The 24,726-nt window shown below is 39.6% G+C and overlaps 3 protein-coding genes across 3 annotated transcripts; 2 read left to right on the top strand and 1 right to left on the bottom strand.

Annotated features, from left to right (window-relative positions):
• Positions 1–1,669: 1,669 nt before the first annotated feature.
• Positions 1,670–17,626, top strand: LOC104594617 (PIF / Ping-Pong family of plant transposase). The gene is made up of 2 exons (XM_010254993.3): positions 1,670–2,256; positions 16,479–17,626. Exons 1-2 carry the CDS (start codon positions 2,121–2,123, stop codon positions 17,522–17,524), a joined length of 1,182 nt encoding a protein of 393 aa, XP_010253295.1. The 5' UTR covers positions 1,670–2,120; the 3' UTR covers positions 17,525–17,626.
• A 1,208-nt stretch (positions 17,627–18,834) lies between these two features.
• Positions 18,835–20,113, top strand: LOC104594616 (hexose transporter). The gene is made up of 2 exons (XM_010254992.3): positions 18,835–19,082; positions 19,211–20,113. Exons 1-2 carry the CDS (start codon positions 18,999–19,001, stop codon positions 19,292–19,294), a joined length of 168 nt encoding a protein of 55 aa, XP_010253294.1. The 5' UTR covers positions 18,835–18,998; the 3' UTR covers positions 19,295–20,113.
• Positions 20,114–23,427: 3,314 nt separating this feature from the next.
• Positions 23,428–24,240, bottom strand: LOC104594615 (histone H2B-like). Its single transcript, XM_010254991.3, has one exon. The coding sequence runs from the start codon at positions 24,112–24,114 to the stop codon at positions 23,656–23,658; it is 459 nt and encodes a 152-aa protein (XP_010253293.1). The 5' UTR covers positions 24,115–24,240; the 3' UTR covers positions 23,428–23,655.
• Positions 24,241–24,726: the final 486 nt, after the last annotated feature.

Raw genomic sequence — 24,726 nt, 5'->3', positions numbered from 1 at the left:
GAGGTAAAGAGATACATGGGGTGGACCTTCGCGAAGCACACACATCCAATTTCTTCGAGGGCCCTTCTCACACACTTTCAACGGCATACCCATTACGTGGTTTGAGTAACCTCAACACTAGGGGTGAAGTCTAGGCAGGTCGGCATGGTGAAATGGTTCCGTCCCCATCAATGGACACCAACATAGGCGAGACCCGGGTTGACCAGACGTGCCCAGAACTGGAGCACACATGGATGAGGTGGGACATAGACGCCCATTCACAGAAGGAGCCATTGTTGAGGACGACAATGGACTGAGTGGGGGAGCCTGTCACGGTCTGACACAAGCTTAGCCTTGCCTACGCTTGGCGGGCTTACTTTAAGGGACACCATCGTCATTTTTCCCTGTAAGATTTTTGGGAGAAGTGATGTTATCTTCAGGCAGACTACCAAAAGCTTAACGTACTCATTGAGGAGGGATGGGCATGCCTAGCCTAAGCATGACCCTTCATCACGCCAGCCCTTGCCTAAGCTGAATGAACTATCCCATTGCCCATAGCGCATGGGTGTGTTCTGACCTAGCAGTTGCCTATCATCATCAACACTCATGTGCCCAGCATCGTCGGCATACAGGAGTTCCTCTTATTTGTGCCTAGTCACCTCTCATCATGGCCGTCCCCCTTTAGCACGTAAGAGGCGCCTCTCATGGATCAGCCAGAGCCAGCAGAGAGCCCCAATCATGCGAATTGAGGTCATGATCCAATGCTATTGAACTTGATGGAGCCATCACATCGGGTAACTCCTAACCTCATAGCACATATAAAGTTTATCCTGACCTACCTTAGCTTGAATGCCGCATGGGTTTCTTCCGCTGCAGATCTACCCCCATTGGAGAATGGAGTAGACCGCCAACCCCAGTCTTAGCTCAGTATGTGCTACTCTGCTGTGCTGGGTTTTATTACATTTACATATAATCCCAACCCACTCTCCATTCTCCACTCTTCCCTCCCCCTGATTACGGAGGGATGCCTCCAACCTACAACCCATACATCGACAAGGATGAGTTTAACAGCAAGCATGACATTTAAATTATATTATATATATACAGAGACTAGGCCAACACATTGATCGACCTGCTACTTTGGTCTTGATGCAATACAACTGCAATCAGATGCCCTCATGAACCGGGAGGAAACTACCAATCCGTCATCTAACCTTTTTTTTTTTCTTTTTTGCCTAAAGAAAGGGTTCTTTCGCCATTTTGAAAATTAATACATAAATTATTTTCCAGTTGACTCCATTATAAGTCTTTAACCATATAAAATATATAATCATGCACTTATGCATGTATACCTATGTTTATTTAAGCCATTCGGAAACCTGTTCATGGCCGGGTTCAGGCTTTATCTTTTGTCAAAATTTGAACGGGCCCGGCCTATAACTTGAGCCCAAAGCCCGACCCGTGAAAGTTCTTTTTTTTTTTTTGAAACAGGGGAGGGGGAGGTTGATTGATCAAAGTTATTTAGGTATCATACCTGTGTATTGCCTCAGTCAATAGAGAGAAACGTGTATATTGAAATTTACAACTTTGCAAAAGAAAAAAAAAAATACAAACAAAACTCTTTTTGTATGCATTATTTCCTCTCTACATTATATGCATTTAGTAGATTCGAAGAGAGAGAGAAACTACTAACTAGTAATACCCATGGCCATGTCCGTGTCTTCTTACTTGGCTTTGCTACATTGTCCAGAACAGTAAACAAACACGTCTTAGACTTAAATTTCTCATTTTTCTCCTGTCAAAGCTTTTACAAACTCCGCTTATTTCCTCGACTCTTTCTTCCTGCTTGCATGCTTTTAGCGCCACAAACATCACCTCCATCACCATTAATATGCTCTACAATTAACTATATCCACCCGTAAACTTTTTTGCATGCTTTGCTTCTTACGCCCTTCACGACCCACAACTTCTTCCATTATTCTCTTCTGATTTCACCGTCTCTCTATACTCTTGCCGTGGAATCTGGTTTTACGAGTGATGGGTCCTTTCTGTATGAATTCCGTTGTTTTTCTTTAATTTTATTCGGTCGACGTTGGTGGCTCCTCCTCTCAGCTCCCAATCGGTTGTGTTCTCGAGTTCCAATGGGACCTGTTAGAGGGTTCAAGAGAAAGAGGAAGGTAGACAAGAAGGCTGAAAGAAAAGCCTCGGCCGCCCCAGCGCCGTCACAACTGGATGTGCCCGTTGATTGGTGGGACGACTTCTCCAAGAGAATTACTGGTATATCGCCTTTGCTTTGTTACTGTTGCTTACTATTTTCCCTTGGCTTTTCTTTTTGATATTCTGTTGTTGTTGTGTTTATTTGTTCAACATATGCATATGGATACTGCTCTTGCTGTGTTCGACCAGTATGGTAGTTATTATGTTACTCGTTAGGTTTTCCTTTTGTTTGGTGGAATTTTAGCACATGGGTTCAACCCAGTTTTGGTTAATTAGATCAATTTCCTGCCTTATTTCTCATACAAGCCTGCTGAAGTGCTGATGGTGTGTTGAATATACATTTAGGTTCATGTATAGGCTAAAGAGGATCCCCAATATTCCATTTTATACTACTTCTGAGTAATCTGCCTTCTAGCTGACATTCTTGGTTTTTCTTTTCGGTACATTTAGGAAACCATAGGACGCTGTTGTTCAGGAACATTTACTACTTCATTTAGTGAAATTCCACCTTGGGTCAAATCTTCATTTCACCTTCACATTTGAATCACTTAAAAGTAGATTGCCAGTCAAAGAACTTGCCATTGCCTCCCTGTGTTTCTGACAAATCATCTTACGATCTATCAGAATATGGAATTCATGAATGATTTTGGATTTTCATTTGCATTTGGCTTTAGGAATGTGGAACTGTTGTTTATGGTGGGCAGTGTATGCTATATAAGGGACAAAATAAAGTTGTTTATGCATGTCAATTGTAGCCAATTTTTTTTTCATTTATCTTCGAGATTGGGAAGAAGGGGTTTCAGGTTAATTGACTTTATTTTTTATCAGTTTTATTGACTTTGTCTGTAAGGATAGTTTTCATTTCAAGTTCACATAATTTGAGAGAACCGCACTACAAAGTTCTAGCTTAGACATGTAGAATGTCTGACCTTTTTCTTAAGGCTTGGATGTAAGAACATGAGGTACTGCACTTCTGCTTTAAGTTTCCATGATATTATTGTCTCTTACAAACACTTCAAGCCAATATTTTGGTGCTATAATGTGGTATTTGTTCTTCAAATTGCTTTAAATGTGATAACCACAGATGGAATTGTTGGCATCTACTAGTGATAGGGCATTGCCAGTTCGTCTTAGGTGAAATTTTCCATTGTATTTTTCTTGGGCGAGTATTCTTTATTGAAGGATATGCTGGGCCTTGTGGTGAAAGGTTTGAGTTGTAAGGGGATTATCAATTATTGGCTGAGAGGCCGGTGCTTCAGAAGAATGCTGGTTTTAGCCTGGCTTCATATTCCTTTTTTTTTTGAGCTACTAATTTGATATTAAGTCACTCAAACAATGTAGTAGGTGGATCAAGTAACATTTTATGGGATAAGGTGTTAAAGCACACGTTGATATTTTAGGGCCTTAGAACTTGGGTCGAAGATACAGCCATGTGGAGGAAAAAATGGTACTTGGAGAATTGTCATCTGTAGGAAGCATTTGCACAATGGTTGATGTAACTCAGTTTTTCACCTTTTAGGGAAAAACCTTGCTATCTCACTTCTCATTGAAATTTTAGCCACATCTTAAATGTTAGTCTCAATTTCATTGGCTAAACATGAGTAAATTGGTAATTCTGTCTAGGGGATCCTAGCTCATTTCTTCCCTTTCTATCTTCTCCAATTTCAGCTAGGTGTTTTGCTTCCTTCCTCTATACCTTGGATCAAAATAGACTATATTGAGATTTAGGTTTTGGAAGGTGGCATACCATTTTTTATTGCAAACATCACCCTTAGTGATCTGCTCATATTTTGGGTTTAGTTTATCTCCTGTTCATCTTTTATGAAATCCTAAGGTGCATTTTAGATGATGCCAACAAATAGTAAGTGAAAGAACTTGCAAAATCAACCCTTGGGAACAAAACATTGTCCTATAATGAACACACTGATAAGCAACAGAAATTATGTTTTTGAAAGAGAAATTAAGTTACAAATTAGAATTCCTGCTGGCCAGATAATATATCTGAAATTCATGTTGCAAGATGGAGATTGAGATCCAACTTTTCTGGATCAATCATTGATGAAAATCCACATTCCTTTTATCCAAGAGAATGGACACCTCTACTAGCTTGTCTAAGAATCCGTATTTTTAGATGCTAAACCATGATGCAAGGCTTTCCACTTGTTCAAGGTGTGGTATAAGCCTTACAAGCATCTTACATATGCATATGTTTGTGCGTGTAAGTGTGTGTATAAATCCCATTTGGTGAATCTTGTACCTTTGTCTGAGACAACGAGTTGGTGGTGTTCTTCAGATGATGCTTGGACCTTTAGTGGTTTCCTGATGTTCCCTCCAAGCTCCCCTTAATAGGATAGAAGTTTTTTCACCCCAACCCTAAAACGTTAGCTCTCCAATTACTGTTGCTAAAGTGGAAGGGAAAAAAGGGATGATGATTGATATTTATATGAGGATAATAAACAAAAGAATATGGTTAAACAACTAACCAATATCAAAGCTAAAAAATAAAAGATTGTTCTTTCAAATGAGATATAGGTGTATATCTTATGTGAGGTGAAAACATCAGATATAAGGCATGCTTAATGCTTACATCTCACTCAGAGACATCTGCCTCATAAATGTCTCATAGTTTGAGGAGTATAGTCCATGTGCATACTATGCATCAGATATGAGCCTCAGTGTATTTTAGGAACTCCTCACACTGAGGTGTGCCTTGATGCTTATACCTGATATGCATCCAAAACATCGGTTGAGCTTGCTTCTAAATAGAAGTGGTCTTCAAAGTTATTTTGCTGACTTTCTCCCTTATAATATAGGAATTAAACTCACGTATTTGGGTCATTTCTGGACTGAAATTTTCAGTTAGTTATTGGACATCAGTTCAACTTTATTGTAACAGTTTATAATACCTAAATTGGAGTACAGACATGCTTTTAGGGAAATTGATACCTTGGCAAAGAGATTCAACTCTACTTTTGGCTGGATAAGAAGGACTGCAAACGGAATGGCAGATATATTGGCAAAGCAAGGAGTTGATAGACCTGGCTTGTTTTGGGCAAAATTGTAATCTGATGTACTTTGGGCTGCTGGGAACCTATTAACTTTTTTGGGACTTCTTTGTAACTGTGGCTTAAAAATTTTTGGGGATGACATCCCTGTCATCACATTGTACTGCTACAGCTTTATTTAATTCTAATAAAATAATTATCTTCTGCTAATCGAAAACAAAAGTACCTAAATTGTTATACTAAGTTTGTGACAAGTAAATGGATCTTTTTTGGATAAGGCCTTTTAGGTTGAATTATAAAGAGGGGAGTATGCTTTTAGCAGTTATGATACCATCATTATAGAATGATAAATCTCTTCCTCCTATATTTCTTGATGTCTGCTTTACACTATACTGTTAATCTGCATCCTTGCTCTTTGTGATGATCGCTCTTATACTTTTTTTTGTTTTTTTTTTTTTTTGTGTAAACCCTTCCTTAATATATAACCTTGTTTTACTCATTGAAGAATAAAACATGCACTCATTTCTGGATTTCAACACCAAGTCTTTCTTCTTCATTTTCTTCTCCATCTTTCCACATAACATTATGAGTTGAAGGGTATAGAATTAAGGCTTCTTGTATATGATCCATTTTTACATGCTTTCCATGATGGCAATATGGAATTATGGAAACCTTGTTAGTTGTTTCATTGTGGATTTTGACCTCCAAAAGCCTTTCTTCTCCAATATTGTTTTCTGGATTATCCTGTCTTTGTATGTGTAATTGCAAGTTCTGAAGCTATAGAATTAAGTGTTCTTGTATATATACCAATTTTACATGGTTGCCAAGATGGAAATATGACCTCAGCTTTCCATATTGTCTCACTGTGTACATGCATCACAGTACCTAAATTCTCATCTTACTGCATTCATAACCATTGTTCTGCAAGTTGGCATTGCCTTTTGCAGATTGTCTCAGTGTGACATGCATCTGGAACCTGTCTTGTAGTGTAGTACATAGTTAAGTAACCTGTTACCAATGTACAAATGATCATGCATACTCAGGCATAGAAGTATGCCTGGATTGTCATTGCCTTCAATAAATGAGAGTGGGGCAAACACTAATGCATCCACATGAGAAAGCACATTATTAGTAGGTCTATTAGCGGTTCCTTCAATAAATGAGAGTGGGGCAAACACTAATGCATCCGCATGAGAAAGCACATTATTAGTAGGTCTATTAGTGGTTCCTTCAATAAATAAGAGTGGGGCAAGGCACATTATTTTAAAATTTTGGCTTATCGAACCGGATAATCCGAATGCTCACCCCTATGACAAAGGAATTTGTTTCCTTTATTCCCCATACAAGTTGCCTTGCTCCAAGATGAATGCAACTCCCTTTGCCTCATAATCTCTTTTATAATAACCAGAAACTTAAGATTATCACGTTTAGTTTTTCCTTTCTTTATTTCTTCAAAAAATAATGTTGATTCAAGTAACCCATGACATGGTATTTTGTATGATGGTGAAGTATATGATAATTGTAAAGTGGTTCGAGTTTCTATTGCAAAGTTCTAGGTATCAGTGCCAGAAGATGATGCGACTTCTAGATATTAACCACTGTAAGATAGTACCTGGAAATCACTAAGTGGATAGGAATCTGCTTTCATGTTTTCTATCTATTTATCATGTGATTATTATTTTGATATAATAATTAGAACATGATTAGTGCAAATGATCATTTTGATTACATTTTCTTCTGGAGGCTAGCCTCTAACATTGTTACCTCGTTCTCCAGGATTCCCAGTATCAGCAAATGATCTAGTTGATGCTTTGAGTATAAGTGGGGTTTGGTTTATTCCTTGAATTGTGGCAACGTTTTCCTTAACTAGTCCTTATTTTTCTCTTTTTGGTTCATGAAATTTTAGTCTAGTTTAGCAGATCTGCACTCCCTTTCTTCTCATACTATATGTATATATTGGATCTTTTTCTAGCTGATGACAAGATATGTTTTGCATCTTGGTTTCCTTTTACCATTTACCCTGTAAAGACTTGAGCCAGGGATTAACCCAGTAAAAGATAAGGTTGAATTCTGGCTCAAGAAAGTCCATTACAGGCAGTATATAGATTTGGGGTTGAATCACTTCCAGCAAAGTGTGGGGTAGAGTTTGAATCGACAACTGGATTTTTTAAGCCACCTTACTTGCATATCTTTATAATGCAGGAGCTAAAATTGAAAAGGAATCTTGGAGTTGGTTGTAAGGTTGAGTTTCAATCTTCTAGAAATTTATTATTCTTAGTGAAAAATAAAATTACTATTTATAATAACGTTTGGACCAAGGATTGAAATTTTGCAACATATCGGTCTGTATTGGCTGATACATATCGTATCGGTGACCCACCGGTATGCCACTTTAAGCTTGGTTTAGGGGGTTGACCTGTTTCAGGGGGTAGACAGGCATTATACCAATCCCCCTTAACAGGTTTGGAAAAAAAAACTATGAAAAATAAAAGTGCCCAATGGTACAGACCGATACACCCCATCTGGTGTATTGGCCTGTGTCGATATTTAGAACCTTGGTTTGGACATACTATTTATAGTAGTTTTTGTAATTACTTTTTATAGTGAGATCATAATCTACTGCTTTTAGTAATTTATCTTCTTTATATTAGATTAGTGATTCTTACATGCTTTTAAAGAGTTGATTTGAGAGTAGAAGTTCTTGGGTGTTAATTATTCCTCTTCTTGTTCATTAAATTTTTGAGGTTGGGCCTATCCTACTTGGCTCTATAAATATATTTTAAGACTCAACTTAAGACATGATTTTGAATTCATTTGAAATTGTATATTTGTGTGCCTTATGAGGCATGTTATCCCCAATCTCTTTCTCTCTCTTCTTGTGTGATATGGGCACAAGCACCTTGTGCTTCTCTAATAGTTTATAGAGTATTTTGTGCTGCTAAAGGTTGCACCTGCAACTACTTTTGTTCCTTACCTAAACACCTTCAAAACTTCACTTCTTTTCTCCATCCTAAACCCACTGATCTCTTCTCTAAACGTACTATAACCTTCCTAAAATAATTCTCAAGCATTAATTAACTTATTTTCCTTTATAATCTACAAATTTCATCATTTCTCATTTACATGCTACATTCACCCTAGTAGGACCTTTCTTAGAGATGGCAAACAATCGGGGCGGGTTTTTTTACCATTGATTAGGGTTCGGGGAAAACGTGAAACTCTAGCGCCGGGGACGGTATTTGTCCACCCTGACTATATTATATAACATAATATATATATATTATACTATATTATATTACACAATATAAAATAGTTCTAGGTAAGTTTCAAAAAAGTAAAAAAAAAAATTAATAAGTATACAAGTAAGAATGACTAAGGCAAGGCAAAGTCGGGGATCACCGTTCCCCGTGGGGATGGGGATGGGGTTAGGATTTTTAGCCCTGCTGGGTTTTGAGGCGGGGAATTTGAATTCGGGGTCGAGTACGGGGCAGGCAAAACCCGGCCCCACCTCACCCCGCCCCGTTGCCATTCCTAACCTTTCTCCATCCCATCCCACATCACTATATGTTTTCCTGTTGTCCCTTTGTCAAATCCACATGGGTGTTTCTGGTAGTTCAGCCTTTTGGTCTAAAGGTGTTTACATATTGAGGAAAGCCTGTCAATAGTCATGTTAAAGTCTAGTTTCTTTTCCTCTTCTTCTTGCTTAGTTGAAGGAGATAATATGAAGATCAGGATGCTATCCTTGAGGAGGTGACCAAGAGGTAATCATTCACAATGTCATCTCTAAGAAGGTTAATTGCTAATGGACTGACCATTGAACTCTATATAATTCGTATACTACAGTATTTTGGAGAAGAAAATTAAGAACTATTGTTTATTTACTTGGATTTAATGCTCTTGTCTCCAGAATTGATTCCTAGAAACACCACTGTGATGGAAAGTTATCCTTTCTTCCTCTATATGCGATGCCTAGAACACTCTCGGAGTCATTCTAGTAGTATCTACATTTTTTCCAGTCCCAAAACAAGTTAAAACTCCACCTTCCCTGAGGATCCTTTCCTGCATCAAGCCTTATTTGAGCAAGGACAGAAAATCCCAAGTTATACAATATAAAATGATTATAGCATTTATCTTATATGATTGATGACTTAATCCTTTAACAAATTATTGTGGAGGCAAATTAATAAGGTGTACAATGTGCCAACCCACCCTCTCTCCTCTCCCCCAATGTAGTGAGAGTTATGAATTAGGAATATGTGGTTCTGGTCATTGAAGATAATCAAGTGCACATTTTACATCTTAGGGTTCATTTCTGGGAATGAAACAAATTAGTTTGAAGCATATATTGGGATACCTCTCTTAGGGGCCATTCCCTCCCAAGATTGATCTTTACTTTTTCTCCTTTTGTTTTGGTTATGGGCCTGTGGTTTACCTCCTCTTCTTGGGATACCTCTCTTGGTCTAGCCCTACCTTCTTTGGGCAAAATATGTGATTGTGCTCCTTCCTTTTCCTTCCACGCTCTTTTTGTGTGGAAGTCTCCTTTTTCCTCCCATTTCCATCTCTTTCTCTTTTTCAATTCCTTGTTTAGAATTTTATATATTTTCCATAAATAAATAAACAAATAAAAGTGCTTAATTAATATTACGAAATAGTGAAGAAAGATTGATGACCTGATATACAAGATAGACATCAGTCAAAGAATAAGGTAGAGTCCATCCAAAACTATGCAAACATGTAGACAAGCTTCTCAAGGTGCAAGGACTATACTATATATGCTTCTCATTCCCCATAGACCTTGATAAATCATTAGCTATGGTGTTTGAGCCCCTCGTAACATGCATATGAGCTTCTTTGGTTCTCTATTCTTTCACTTATTTCTTTCCCCACCCCTTTTCTGTTGATTTAGTTTGTTCTGTTACAGGCTTATGAAATATTGGTTTCTACAATTAAGATAGTAATTATTTTCATATAACCTATTTTCAAAGAAGCTGGGGTTCTAACAGTAATATGATTCAGAATTTGTTATTCTGTGGGAATCTCTTTTTTGATTGGTAGCAGATCAATGAGAACTTTGTAGAGGAATACAAGTATTAATGGTTTGTATCCAGAATTCTACTTTATTCTCAAGTTCATAATCCGGCCTCAAAGTTAGTGTGGGAACTTTTAGGACATTTAGTAGATGTCCGTCATTTAATAGATGCTCAATTTAGCATATCAGTAGTACCTTGAGATTGAGACCAACCCAGGGTGATCTACAACTTGATCAGTGCATACTGTAGTCATGGAACAATTTAGTCACTATCTAGGTTGTTTCTATCTCAATCATCAGTCTGTGGACTGGTACTGGATTACCGTATGTAAATCAAAGAAAGAAAAGTGGGTTAGGCAATAGGAACTTGCCTAAGCCATTTATAAGGGGTTCTAGGCAAGTAGTTAATTTGTACCTCATTCTTTTTGTTGAAGTTCGACCTGCCCTAGAATTCTGTCTTGTTCGTTGACTGTAAAGTAAAGTGAACAGCAAGAAGTAGAAGTAGGAGAGGAAAGAAGAAGAGAGAAAAGAGAGAAGGTCTGGTTCGAATTAGAGAAAAAAGTTATCCCTAGATTCGGCCAGACCTGTTATTATATTATTAACTTATTGGAAAAGACTCAAGTGCCCTTATTTAAGTAAGAGGCACTCGAACTAACATAACAGTACACATCAACATTCTCAACAAGTGCAAAGACCAAAATACCCCTTCACTAACACCACTAACACTCCCCCTCAAGCTGGTGAGTATATATCATATAATCCCAGCTTGTTACATATGTAGTCCACTCTCCCCCGACTCAAACCTTTTGTAAACAAGTCTGCCCACTGGTTTCCCATACTAACATATGCAGTTTCTATCACTCCATTCAGCACCTTCTCTCTCACAAAATGACAGTCAACTTCGATGTGCTTGGTTCTTTCATGAAACACTGGATTGGAAGAGATATGAACCACTGCCTGATTGTCACAATAGAGCTTCATTGGAGTACTGATGTCATATCCTATCTCCTGTAGAAGGTTCCTTAGCCACACTAATTCACAAGCAGTATGTGCCATGGCCCTATATTCTGCTTCTGCACTGCTTCTTGCCACAACTATTTGCTTCTTACTTTTCCACGTTACCAGGTTACCCCCCAGAAAGGTGCAATAGCCTGTGGTAGATCGTCTATCCGACATAGAACCTGCCCAATCAGCATTAGTGTACCCTTCTACTACCAGTTTTCCACCACTCCTGTACAGCAAACCACGACCAGGAGCTCCTTTCAGATACCTCACAATCCTTAGCACTGCATTCCAATGTGGGACCAAAGGTTTCTGCATGAACTGACTCACCACACTAACCGCAAATGAAATATCTGGCCGAGTAATGGTTAGATAGTTTAGTTTGCCTACAAGTCGTCGGTATCTGCCAGGGTCTTCAAATACTTCACCTATATCACTACTCAACCTCGTATTTGTTTCCATACGTGTCTCAGTCGGTTTACTACCCAACAACCCTGTTTCTTCCAGTAAATCAAGCACATATTTCCTCTGACACAAATTAATGCCATGCTTAGATCTTGCTACCTCTATGCCCAAAAAGTATTTCAACTTGCCAAGGTCCTTTGTCTGAAAGTGTTCCTATAGGAATGCCTTCAATCTGTCAATGCCCATTTTATCATTCCCAGTCATAACGATATCATCCACATACACCACCAACATTATTTTGTCTGCCGAAGAGTCAAGACTGAAGACAAAATGATCAACTTGGCACTGTTTCATACCAAACTTCTTGACCACCTCACTGAACCTACCAAACCATGCTCAAGGGGACTGTTTAAGTCCATATATAGCCTTCTTAAGTCTGCATACCTTACCATCCTCCCCCTGAGCAACAAACCCTGGTTGTTGCTCCATGTAGACCTCCTCGAGCAAATCACCATGCAAAAAGGCATTTTTGATATCTAGCTGATGTAGAGGCCAATCATACATAGCTGCAAGGGAGATGACGACACGAACTGACCCTATCTTAGCAACCGGGGAGAATGTCTCTGTGTAGTCAATGCCATAGGTTTGGGAGTACCCTTTGGCAACCAGTCGCGCCTTCAGGCGCTCAACACGACCATCTGGCAAGTACTTAACACTATACACCCACTTACAACCGACAGCCTGCTTCCCAGGAGGAAGAGCGGTGAGGTCCCAAGTGTGATTATGATGCAGAGTAGAGAGCTCTTCTTCGATAGCACGACACCACTCTGGAGAGGTAAGGGCTTCCTGGACATCCTTAGGAACAACCACGGAGGATAACAAAGAGATGAACTAGCGATGGGAGGCAGAGAGGTGAGTAAGTGAAACAAAATTGGAAATAGGGTGAAGGGTGCAGGTACGTTTTACCTTTCCGGAAGGCAATAGGAAGATCTAGGTCGGAAGCTGGTGTCGGAGCTGGAGCTGGATCTGTCGACGGTGATGAAGTCAAAGTAGCTGCAGCCAGTACATGCGGGCGATGTGTATACACATGACGAATGGGTGGACGGTCAACAGGCGGTGGCACCGGAGGCAAGGACGTAGGCATGACTGGAACCAGAGGAGGTGGATCAGCCACAGGAAGAGGAAGAGGAGGTGGTGGTGTGGAGGAAGCAGCATCACCGAACCCCACGAAGAACGGAGTAGACTCGAAGAATGTAACATCAACACATACCAAGGAACGACGAGAACTGGGATGATAACACTTGTACCCTTTCTGAGTTCGGGAATAGCCAAGGAAGATACACTTTAGGGAACGTGCATCTAACTTGTCAGTCCCGAGACCCAGATTATGAACGAAGCAGACACACCCAAATACCCAAGGAGGAAGCGGAAACGGAGACATGTTGGGGAATAAGACACTAAAAGGAGAACGACCATCAAGAATAGACGTGGGGATCCGATTAATTAAGAAACAAGAGGTGAGCATTGCATCGCTCCAAAAGGTTTTGGGAACATTCATGTGGTGCATGAGGGAGCGTGCCATTTCTACAAGATGTCGGTTCTTTCTCTCAGCAACCCCATTTTGTTGCGGAGTGTAGGCACAGGAAGTTTGGTGTATAATGCCATGTTGGTCCAAGTATTCTTGAAAAGATGAAGACAAGTATTCACGACCATTATCAGAACGGAAAATTTTGATGTGAACGCCAAATTGATTGCAGATCTCAGCATAAAATTTCTAGAAGATGGCAAATAATTCACTTATTTCTTTCATTAAATAGAGCCACGTCATTCTTGAACAGTCATCAACAAAAATAACAAAATATCTGTATCCATTATATGACATCACTTTATAAGGACCCCAAACATCTGAATGAATTAAAGAAAAAAGACTCGACACACGGTTATCGACCCTAGAACGAAAGGGAACACGATGGTGTTTCCCAAATTGACATGACTCACAATCTAAAACAGAAAGTTGACTCAATGAAGGGACTAAGGACTGCAACACTTTCAGCGAAGGATGACCAAATCTACAATGCCACTGGAGAGGAGAAATAGATGACTGAAGGGCTGTTGACGTTCTTCCACCACCATCAAGATAATACAGTCCACTGGCTTCATGCCCTCCACCAATCTTCATCCCCGTCTTGAGATCCTGAAAAACACACATAGAGGGGTAAAATGTGATGGAGCACTTAAGGGACTTGGTCAGCTTACTAACAGACATAAGATTAAATGGAAGCTTAGGTACAAATAAAACAGAGGATAGGGATACAGGGTCTAGGTCAACATTACCAACACCACAGATAGATGATGTGGAGCCATTAGCAAGGGTAACAGATTGTGATGTTGAGCAATGGGTGAGAGATGAAAACACACCTGGAGTTCCCGTCATGTGATCGGAGGCTCCAGAGTCAATAATCCAGGGGTTGGGTGTGGATGCCAAACAAGCCATACCTGAGTGTGCAATGGTAGCTGTGTTCTGCTGCGACTTGGATTGAACAAACCTTTCATACTCATCCCGAGGAACACTCACCATCTCCTTGCCTGGACCATCTGAGGGAGTAGGAGGCATCGAATCAGCTGCCCGGTTCTCCTGTCTAGAGCTGAAACTGGTGTCACTAGTCATGGCATGGTTGGCCCACGTCGAGGGAGGACCATGTAAGTCATAGCAGTAGTTAATAGTATGTCCATCCAAACCACAATTGAGTACACTTCTGTGGACCCGAGCCACGTCCTCTACCACGAGCTCCCCCTGAATCTCTGCCTCCAATACGACCACCACCACGGATATGTGTAGGTCCACCACTACCACTCCTGCCAGGCTGGGCTCCTCGAGCCCCACTTCTGCCACCTCGACCTCTCGATACTGCAAATGCTGATTTATCTGAGACATTAGAATCCATAGATCCAATGGAAGCCCTTCGAAGACGAGCAAACACCTCCTCTAAAGATGGAAGAGCAGATCCCCCTAGTATCTGGGCTCGTACTGGTTCATACTCAGACTTCAGCCCCACCAGAAACCGTGTCACATCAAGCTGCTCTCGCTGTTGCTGTTGAACTTTGACATTAGAAGTGAGAGGATGATAGACGTTTAACTCATTACGGATATTTCTCACATTGGCATAGTACTCCTCAAGGCTCTGATTTCCCTGTTGTAGATTGAAGTATTCCTGATACAGTTGATATACCCTAGTGGTATTATCCTGACCTGAATACAGTTTCTTAGCATGATCCCACACCTCTTTGGTTGTGTCAAGAAACATGAAGTTCACACTGATTCTGGGTTCCATACTGTTCCACAACCATGTGATGATCTGTGCATCTTCCTGTTCCCAGTCTTCATACTCCTGAGAATTAGCGGGGGGTTTCTCCTCTCTTATGTGCTTCACTTTCTTCTTCGCCTTCAGAAAAACCTCTACAGACTTGGCCCAAGGGACATAGTTCTCTCCATTCAGTTTAATGGAGGTCATTTGGACATTCAGGTAGTCAGTAGATATCATGACACTAGGTTTACTATCACTGTTATCTGCCATTGCCGAACTCCCTTATCACTGAATTCTGAGCACTACACACAAACACTTCACCGAAATCTGCACACTGATTTCAACAGTAATAAATGCTGAGAACTGCAACACCACAAACCCTACTCACCGAAATCTACACCCTGATTTCAGCAATATTAAATGCTGAAAACTGCAACACCACAAACCCTACTCACCGAAGTCTTCACACTAATTTCAGCAATATTAAATGCTGAAAACCACACTTGTAACACCACAAACCCTAATCCACAGCTACCGGAAGTTTCACCATTAAGTAGACACTATTGCCCTTCGAATCACACACAAACCAGAATAAACCCTAGCATACTGCAATCTGAAAACCCATCATACGAACTGTACTACACCTCTCATGTATTCCATAACAGAAAATATGCATAAAAGGAAACTTTACCTCATCGCCTGAAGGCCAACCACACGAAGGACTGAGACACCACTGCACCACACGTACCAGCCCTAATTAGGGCTTAGAAACCACAGCAACCAATCACCAACGACACAATTGGAGGCATAGGAACCTCCAAGGGAAGAGGGCGATCACTCCTTTTCAGCCCTTTTCCCAGTCTCCAACTCACAGCTGAGAAACCCAAGAGAAACCCTAGTTCGAATGCGCAGAAGACAGCATTCTAGCAAGTCTGATTTGTTCAATGTGGCTCTGATACCATGTTGAAGTTCGACCTGCCCTAGAATTCTGTCTTGTTCGTTGACTGTAAAGTAAAGTGAACAGCAAGAAGTAGAAGTAAGAGAGGAAAGAAGAAGAGGGAAAAGAGAGGTCTGGTTCAAATTAGAGAAAAAAGTTATCCCTAGATTCGGCCAGACCTGTTATTATATTATTAACTTATTGGAAAAGACTTAAGTGCCCTTATTTAAGTAAGAGGCACTCGAACTAACATAACAGTACACATCAACATTCTCAACAAGTGCAAAGATCAAAATACCCCTTCACTAACACCACTAACACTTTTTTTTCATGCATTAATAAACTGGGATCAGTTACCAATCAAGAAAAGAAAAAAAAAAAAAAACCCTGCCAACTCCATTGAATTCCTATTTTATGTTGTTTCTATTAATTTTGGAAGATTGGTGCTGGTTCTTAGATCAATCAATCCAGTGTGGATATGGGGTTTGTAAGCAGCACTTTTACTCTTACCTAGCAAGATTTCAGAAGGAATATTGAATACTAGTATCTGAATAATTAACACTCATGAATGACTACTACTTTCTTTTGCTCCTTTGCAGGGCCTTTATCTCTGTCAAATGGTTTGGATAAATTTGAGTCTGTATTCAAAGTCTCGAGGAAGACCTTCAACTACATCTGTTCACTTGTAAAGGAAGATATGATGGCAAAGCCATCAAATTTTATGGGTACAAATGGCAAGCCTCTGTCAATAAATGATCAAGTAGCTGTTGCTCTAAGAAGGCTAAGCTCTGGTGAGTCGCTATTGACAATTGGTGAATCATTTGGAATCAGCCAATCAACAGTTTCTCAAGTGACCTGGAGGTTTGTGGAGGCCATGGAAGAAAGAGGGCTCCACCACCTTCGTTGGCCTGCCACAGAAACAGAGATGACAGAGATAAAGTCTAAGTTTGAGAAAATCCGGGGCCTCCCAAACTGTTGCGGTGCAATTGATACCACTCACATCATGATGTGCTTGCCTTCAGTAGACCCCTCAAATGATGTTTGGTTCGATCATGAGAAGAACCACAGCATGGTGTTGCAGGCAATTGTGGATCCTGAGATGAGGTTCAGGGACATCGTTACTGGGTGGCCAGGGAGCTTGAATGACTCCATTGTGTTACAGAATTCAGGCTTCTTCAAGCTTTGTGAGAAAGGAAAGAGGTTGAATGGGAAAAAGATGAAGTTGTCTGAAGGATCAGAGGTGAGAGAATACATAATTGGGGATGTAGGATTCCCTTTGTTGCCCTGGCTTGTCACACCTTATCAAGGAAAAGATCTTTCAGAATCCAGTACCGAGTTCAACAAGAGGCATTTTGCAACCCGCGTGGTGGCACATAGGGCCTTGGCAAGGTTGAAAGAAATGTGGAGGATTGTTCAAGGAGTGATGTGGAGACCCGACAAGCATAAATTGCCAAGGATAATTCTTGTATGCTGCTTACTGCACAACATCGTCATTGATCTGGAGGATGAGGTGCAGGATGAGATGCCTTTGTCTCACAACCATGACTCAGGTTATCGTCAGCAGATATGTGACTCAGTTGACAAGAATGCCTCCATCCTGAGAGATAAGCTTTCCCTCTGCTTGTCTGGAAGATTGCCTCCATGAAACAATAGCTAATTGAGTGATCATTTCCTTCTTTCTCTGGGGACAATGTATTGGTTGGTTTACTGACTGGTTTCTGAGTTATGAATTTGCCATTTACAGGCCCGCAGCCTGCTTGTGACGGGAGCCTTTCACTGGCGACCCTGAAGAGTTTTATTTCCTTTTTCAATTTCAACATGTACAGAATTTAGATGTGAATGGCACGTTGCCATAATGTTTAACAAGGTTAAGAAGGTAATGATGGAAAGGGAAGTGAGGTCTCCCGGAACCACCGATTGTTCGACTCTCCCAAAGCTTTCTTTGTTCATCTCCATCTGCTTGAAATGTAGCTTCATTCTTATGCAGTAATGCACAAGCGTGCTGGTACCAGGTAGATGAACTTGGAAGTTGGAACTGGGTGATGATTGAACTTTGATGCATTAGCAATCCACTTGGTCCGCCATTAAGTCGCGTCTGGGTTTTCCAGTTGATCAGTGAATCTAACAATTTTTCTGAATTACGCAGTGAAAGTTCACCAAAAATGAATCAGTCTGGACGTAATAAATACCCTTGTACACTAACCGATGAAAATTCACCCATATTCTAAGTCTAAGGGGGTGCTTTTGCCTTTTTGATTGGAGAGGTCACGTTTGAGAATTTGGCCAATCAAAATCAACCCTGTGAATTTTGATGAATTCTCATTGTTAATGTAAGTCGTAAAGTGTAGGTGATCTGGACTCAAAAATAAAATGTGCATATTGTAGGACGGTAGGTGGATAGGGCAATGAAATTTTTTTACTTTTCGCTGCACTACTATATGACTGTAGGCTGGTTTCTGTTTGGTGAACACCAGGAAGGATAAAAGAATAAAAATAGGGTTTTATAATTGAATGACAGACAGACTCAGCAAGCTGACTGACTTATTCATTTGGAGTGTAGGAGGAATGCAAAGAATTCAAGAGTACCTGTTTGTTGAGGAAGTAAATAAAAATGATTGAGTGATGCCAAAGCCAAACCAACTTTTCCAACTTGGAAACTGCTTGGTGCTTGCTAGGTAGTCAACTAGTCATTAACTCATAATCAAGTTGCAGTTGGACTTCTGATTGATTGATGGGCCTAGGGCTTTCGTAAGCGACTATAAATACACCTTTAAGCGCTGCACCAATGGGCCTAGGGCTTTTGTATACACCTTTAAGCGCTGGCATCAATGGGCCTAGGACTTTCGTATACACCTTTAAGCGCTGGCATCAATGGGCCTAGGGCTTTCGTGAGCGACTATAAATACACCTTTGAGAGCGGGTCTCGAACCTAAACCTTGGGCTCATAAGACCAACGCTCTAACCAACTGAGCTACGGGACCATGTGTTATAACATTTTCTACTGTGTATACATGTGAGAGAGAGATAGAGGCTTAAGAATTTTGCTTTTCTGTTTTCGAGGAATTGTGATCTGCTCTTTGGGAAAGTTCCAATTGACTAGGCAGTTGTTAGGGTTTCGGATGAGAATGGAAGCAAAACAGTTGCTCAAGGACAAGAAATTCTGGTTCGCTTCATTTCTAATTGCCTGGGCAGCTTCTCTTCAGGTAAGTTTCAATTGCCAACAATAAGGCCTTCAGGTTCGATTCCTCTCTATCTTTCTTTGCATTGAGATAGATGAGCTCCAATTCCTCTGTTTTTCCGATCGAACTTTTCTCACTCTTCAATTGTGCAGGGACACATGATGTGGCTACAGAAGCAGGACTCTTTCAAGCAGAAGTTTGGAACCTTAAATCAAGACGAAAACAGAGATGCTTGAAAAATCTCCTTGTTTCGCTGCTTTGACTTTGCTTGATTGAAGCCTGTTCCATGTTTCTCAGATTATCTAAGATGACGAAGCGTCCGTAGGTCCCAGGGGGCCAAGTTTTGTTCTGTGACTGTGGATTATCAGGGTTTATCATCGACTCGGGCGAAGAGGACGTTGAAATCGATAGATGGCCTCGATTCTGCTTTTTGCTACTGTTATTGTAAGAAACAGAACATTCTTTCGTTTCAATCATGCTTTGTTTGCTTTATGATTTCAACATGACTTGGACTGCGATATAGCAATTACTGCTTATCACATGGGAAAAGGGGTAAATAGAAGAAACAGATTACGAATGAGCATTTTTTGCCGTGAAATTTACGGAGTTTAAACGCTTCGACGCTCTTAAATTTGCTTTTTCTATGTACCTTTCCTTTATCACATAGGAAATGAGAATTCGAGAGGAACAAAACTCAGCATACTCGGCATTCAAGTTGCTGATTTTAACACAGAGCATCTTATCCCATAAAATTACTGCATATTTGCATTCCTGGGGTAATAGTTTCCAGTAAACTCGATTCATATCATCCTGAACCTTTTTTCTCTCGAAGTTTGATGTAGTAAGGCTAAGCTTGTAAGTTGTAAGTCCTTTGGAATTGTTTTGTTTGGTTGCTTGCACCATTTCTTCAAAGTGCAAGGGATTCTTTTAGGCCTAGAATATCTTGCTAAACAATAGTACCATGTTTTATAGAATTTCATCAAGATACATTTACAATTTCTTTGTATCAATTCCATATATAATTCTAAGGCAAAACAACTGTCTCAATTTTTTTATATCTCCATTTCTCAAGTTTGCGTCATGTGCAAACTGTAATCAGCATAATCACCCAAAACAGAACCTCATTTTCTCCAGTCATTTCACTTAATAGGCTATGTTTGGTTTGAAGGAAAAGGTAAGGAAAGGAAGAGAAAGACAGGGAAACCGATACAAGGGTTGTAAAGGTTTCCCTACCTTTCCCTTCCTTTGCCTACATTTTCCTTCAAACCATACATAGGGTTAAAGAACCAAAATCTTATTCTTGTACTAGACCTCTAACCTCAGGAGCTGGCAATTAATGGATGAGTAGTTAAACCATCTGATCTGTGTGGGTTGAAGAAGGAAAGACAAAACAAAAATTGGCAACAAAACTACTAGACCCTTGACCAGCTGAGCCCCACCCCCATGGTACCTCAAAAGTGGAAGGCCTAGATTGAAGTTTGGAAAAGTAGCACAATGGGAGAACTGATGATGGTGAAAAAAAATCCAAACCAAAGCATCTTCTATGTGAAGTTTGAGAAAAGACCATGTTGGGAGAATAACAATGGTGAATGGTAGACACTATTAACTATTTATCAAAAAAAAAATGGTAGACACTTATAACACATCCTCTATAATCATTCATATCTTTCCTCACCGTCCCTCCACTCCCTCTTGCACAACCACCACGATACTGTTTTCTTCTCTCCCTACTTGTTCCTCACTCTCTATTTCCTCTCTTCTTATATTTGTTCCTGCTTGCCTCATCAACCTCAGTTTGATACTCTATGATGGAGATTATGATAATTAGATGATGTGAGGTTTTAAGAAGAAATTAGACTCAAATTTTAAGTGGAGAAATTATGTGCAAAAACAGTGAGAACAAAAATGTCCTGAGAGGTGCCAGGGACACCTAAATAATCTTAACATCTCTCTTCGATCCTGCTCCTTTATTTCTTTATAAATCTATAAAATGATATGGGTTTGGTTTGTTTTTATAAAAGGAGACTTAAAATAAACTGATAAAAAAAAAGGATTTGAAACAAACACGTGGACTTTCTGAGCCATAAACCATAAAACAATTCTTATGATTATTCTCCTGTACGGTCTAAGGGGGTTTCTCTTCGTGATGACTTTGATTGCATAATTGTTTAGGTTGATCTTGCTGGTAAAACATAACCAGTTGACACACTTAAGGGTTCAAGTGTCTCAAGAGATTCAGTTTACAAACTTCTTTTCTCTGAATCGACAGTATGAATACCAATTCGATTTAGATCAAGTCGAATCAAGCTTCTTTTTATGAGCAAAGTTAGAATAGCTTGTGAAAACCTTGATTTGTATCAACCCCTATATCTAAAGGAAAAAATAGAGAAAACAAAGCAAGCTGTATTAATAATATAAAATAACTAAAATGCGTTATCTATCTATCTATCTATCAATCTATATATAGATTGATAGATAGATAGATAACGCATTTTAATTATTTTATATTATTAATACCTAATGTGACATGGGAGTATCTGATGAAACAAACACTTGATATGTTGATTTTTCAAATTAAGAGTTTTGATACTTAAATCTTGGTCCCAGCTCTTCACGGCAAGTTTCAAAACTTTGATACATACTGGGCCGTATTGGCCGATACATCGTATTGGGGGCTTCCTGATATATCCCTCCAGAGTGTTTTGGGATTTTGACCGGTTCAAGAGATGGAATGATGGATGGACCTTAAACCAGTGTATCAGTTCAGGGGATTTGACCGGGTCAAGAGATTTGAAAAAAAATAACAATAAAAAAAAAAAAAGCTATTGATACTTCATACGTATCAATATTTTGAACTGGGAGGTAAATTGGATAGTCCTAATTGGTTTTTTTTTTTTTTCGCACAAAGTGGATGTTTTCAGAGTCAAAATCAATACTGATTTTGTGATGATTAACCATAAAAATAACATGAAGAATTACTTTCCCCATGGGCATACATGTGTCTACAACCCGACACTGATCTGCTCCTCACACGCACATCCTACCATGCATTGGGAATATCTCCTGTACTTACAAGTTATTATTCACGGGAGATGTTTCCAATGCACGGTGGATGTGCATGTGAGGTGCCCAAGTGTGAGGAGCAGATCTCATTCCCTACAACCCCATTGGAAGGAGGGTTTGAATGAATAGGTTTGACTTGAGTAACTTGGAACCTAAGAGATAGATAAATGAGTGGTGTGTACATGGTTTTAAAAATTGATTCGGAAATGGAACTGTTTTGACCACCTACTTTTGGGTCAATAGTTTGATTGTTTGGTTTGAATGGATGACCCATTTTGACAAAAAATAAAAATAAAAGTAAAAAAACAGCCAAAACTATTGAACAAGTTGACAATTCGACCGCCTGGGTCAATAGGTCATTAACTGATTCAACGGTTTTTGACCAATGATCGAGTTTGAGGTAAAACAAAACCAGTTGTCTGGACGATTCTTGGGCTGAATGATCCAATCATCCGAGTCAAGAGCAGTTCAAAAACCATCGATGGGTATTGGTTTGGATTTTTGGTACCATTTGTTGCCTAACATTCCAATTCCAAAATCTCTTATGAAATTATGGCTCAGTTTGGAAAGATTACAAATAAAAATATGTAAAGCGCAAAACCTTATAATTTGTATATTAAATCATTCAAATACAGATATGGATACAAAGTTTGAATATATTAGGAAAATATATAATAATCATATAAATACATTAATAACACTAAAATGTCTTCATTTTAATATATAATCATTTTTTTTATTTACAACTTTTACATAAATAGGAACTATACTTTTTTAAATAATAAATATGCATTCATTTTATTTTATATATAATTGTAAAATGAAACACATAAATCATTTAAATAGATAAAATAAATTATTTTTATAGTTTTTAGCTTTTACTAAACTTTTAAGAAAATTAAATCTTAAGTTATTTATTTTAATTTTTATAATTATATTTTTTCATTTTTATTAAAATTAAAAAATAATCAATATATAGTTTTAGCAAACCAGATTATTATATCATACTTTAAACCTTGGATGAAACATGCATCTTAGGTTGGGTTAGAGGGTCACGCTGGGTCTAGATCATATCAACAGGTCGGGTTCAGCATGGCTTTGGTTCACTTGAACCCATATATGAAGTCACCTCAAGTATCTTGTACTAACTAGCTGCCACCGTTAACCACCAACCATTAAAAAATCCCATAAATTGGGTAGAGATTTATCAAAAAGTGATACTTAAACCAAATTCAAAGAAAGAATCACAATGCCAGGGGGATGTGATAAAAGGAGAGAGAGCTAAAGTAAAACATATACACGACAATGATAATAAAGAACACCTAATAAGGACTTCATTTCATAATTTACAGTCAGTAACTAATGGATCTGGACAATCCAAGCAAGAAAAAAGAAAAAAAGAAAAAAAAAAAAAATCAGTTCAACGAAACAGTGAATTGAAAGAAAGCCTAGATATCATAAATCTTCCACGTATTAGACACTTAGTTTGCTCTTCTGCCCTAGAAAAGGGAAGAGACTAAACACTGATCTGCAATTAAGAACTAGTGAACTTGGTCACTGCCTTGGTGCCCTCGGAAACGGCATGCTTGGCCAATTCGCCAGGAAGAACAAGACGAACAGCAGTCTGGATCTCCCGAGAGGTGATGGTGGGCTTCTTGTTGTAACGGGCCAACCTAGAGGCCTCCTGAGCGAGCTTTTCGAAGATATCGTTGATGAAACTGTTCATGATGCCCATGGCCTTGCTTGAGACACCGATGTCAGGATGTACCTGTTTCAACACCTTGAAGATGTAGATCTTGTATGTCTCGCTGTTCTTCTTCACTCGCTTCTTCTTCTTCTTGTCTCCGGAAGCGGCGCCCTCCTTCGGTAGCCTCTTCTCCGCTTTTGGCTTCTTCTCGGCCGGAGCTTTCTCGGCTACGGTCTTCTTCTCCTCTGCCGGCTTCTCAGCCGCGGGTTTCTTCTCAGCGGGCTTCTTCTCGGCCTTTGGTGCCATCGCAAGAGTAAATACAAAGAAAGAGAGTGAAAGAGAGGGAAGAGGAGGCTGCTTCAGGCGGGAAAAACTAAATATAAAATCTGGGAGAGACTTGGAAGAGCTTAAAACTTGATATGAATTGGTTTCGTAGTTGAGCGGGGTATATATAGAGAAGAGGATTTCGGTAAAGCCTTATTGGAAGATAAGTTTTCACGCGGATCGCTGACTTGGCTACTAAGTTGTCCATTCGATTAGTATTTTATCGTCAAAAGGTGTAGGTTTGGACAACTGATACAGATCTGCACTAGGTTCGAGAATATAGAGAAATTTGCAAGTTGCAAAGCTTTCCGGATCCGCGAAGGCACATCTGGGACGTTAAAATGTGCATGTTGGACGTTTTTGAGGCACGTTCTGACAAAGGCAGATGTGAATTCCTCTCAGAGGTGCCCCGTTTGAGAGAATTCGGATCTGCCCCTATTTAGGGATGGCAATTTTTCTATTCTTGATGGTGGTCTGACTTTCAAATCCAAATGGGAATATACATGGATCGGGATTAATAGGAATCCCCAATCAGGGTCAGGGATGGGGATTGAGGTATCTGCTAGGACTGTCAATTGGATAGGATTTGGTCCA

Source organism: Nelumbo nucifera, chromosome 2, assembly GCF_055504915.1.
Source record: "Nelumbo nucifera cultivar China Antique chromosome 2, China Antique-T2T, whole genome shotgun sequence".
NCBI classification, from domain to species: Eukaryota; Viridiplantae; Streptophyta; class Magnoliopsida; order Proteales; family Nelumbonaceae; genus Nelumbo; species Nelumbo nucifera.
Note: the sequence above shows the minus strand (reverse complement) of the source record. Positions and strands in the feature narration are given on the sequence as shown.

What these genes read in the sequence shown, in the direction of transcription:
- LOC104594617 (XM_010254993.3), top strand. Translation starts at nt 2,121, where the DNA reads ATGGGACCTGTTAGAGGGTTCAAGAGAAAGAGGAAGGTAGACAAGAAG. An exon ending in CTTCTCCAAGAGAATTACTG is followed by an intron (nt 2,257 to 16,478) that starts GTATATCGCCTT and finishes GCTCCTTTGCAG; the next exon opens with GGCCTTTATCTCTGTCAAAT.
- LOC104594616 (XM_010254992.3), top strand. Translation starts at nt 18,999, where the DNA reads ATGAGAATGGAAGCAAAACAGTTGCTCAAGGACAAGAAATTCTGGTTC. An exon ending in CCTGGGCAGCTTCTCTTCAG is followed by an intron (nt 19,083 to 19,210) that starts GTAAGTTTCAAT and finishes TCAATTGTGCAG; the next exon opens with GGACACATGATGTGGCTACA.
- LOC104594615 (XM_010254991.3), bottom strand. Translation starts at nt 24,114, where the DNA reads ATGGCACCAAAGGCCGAGAAGAAGCCCGCTGAGAAGAAACCCGCGGCT.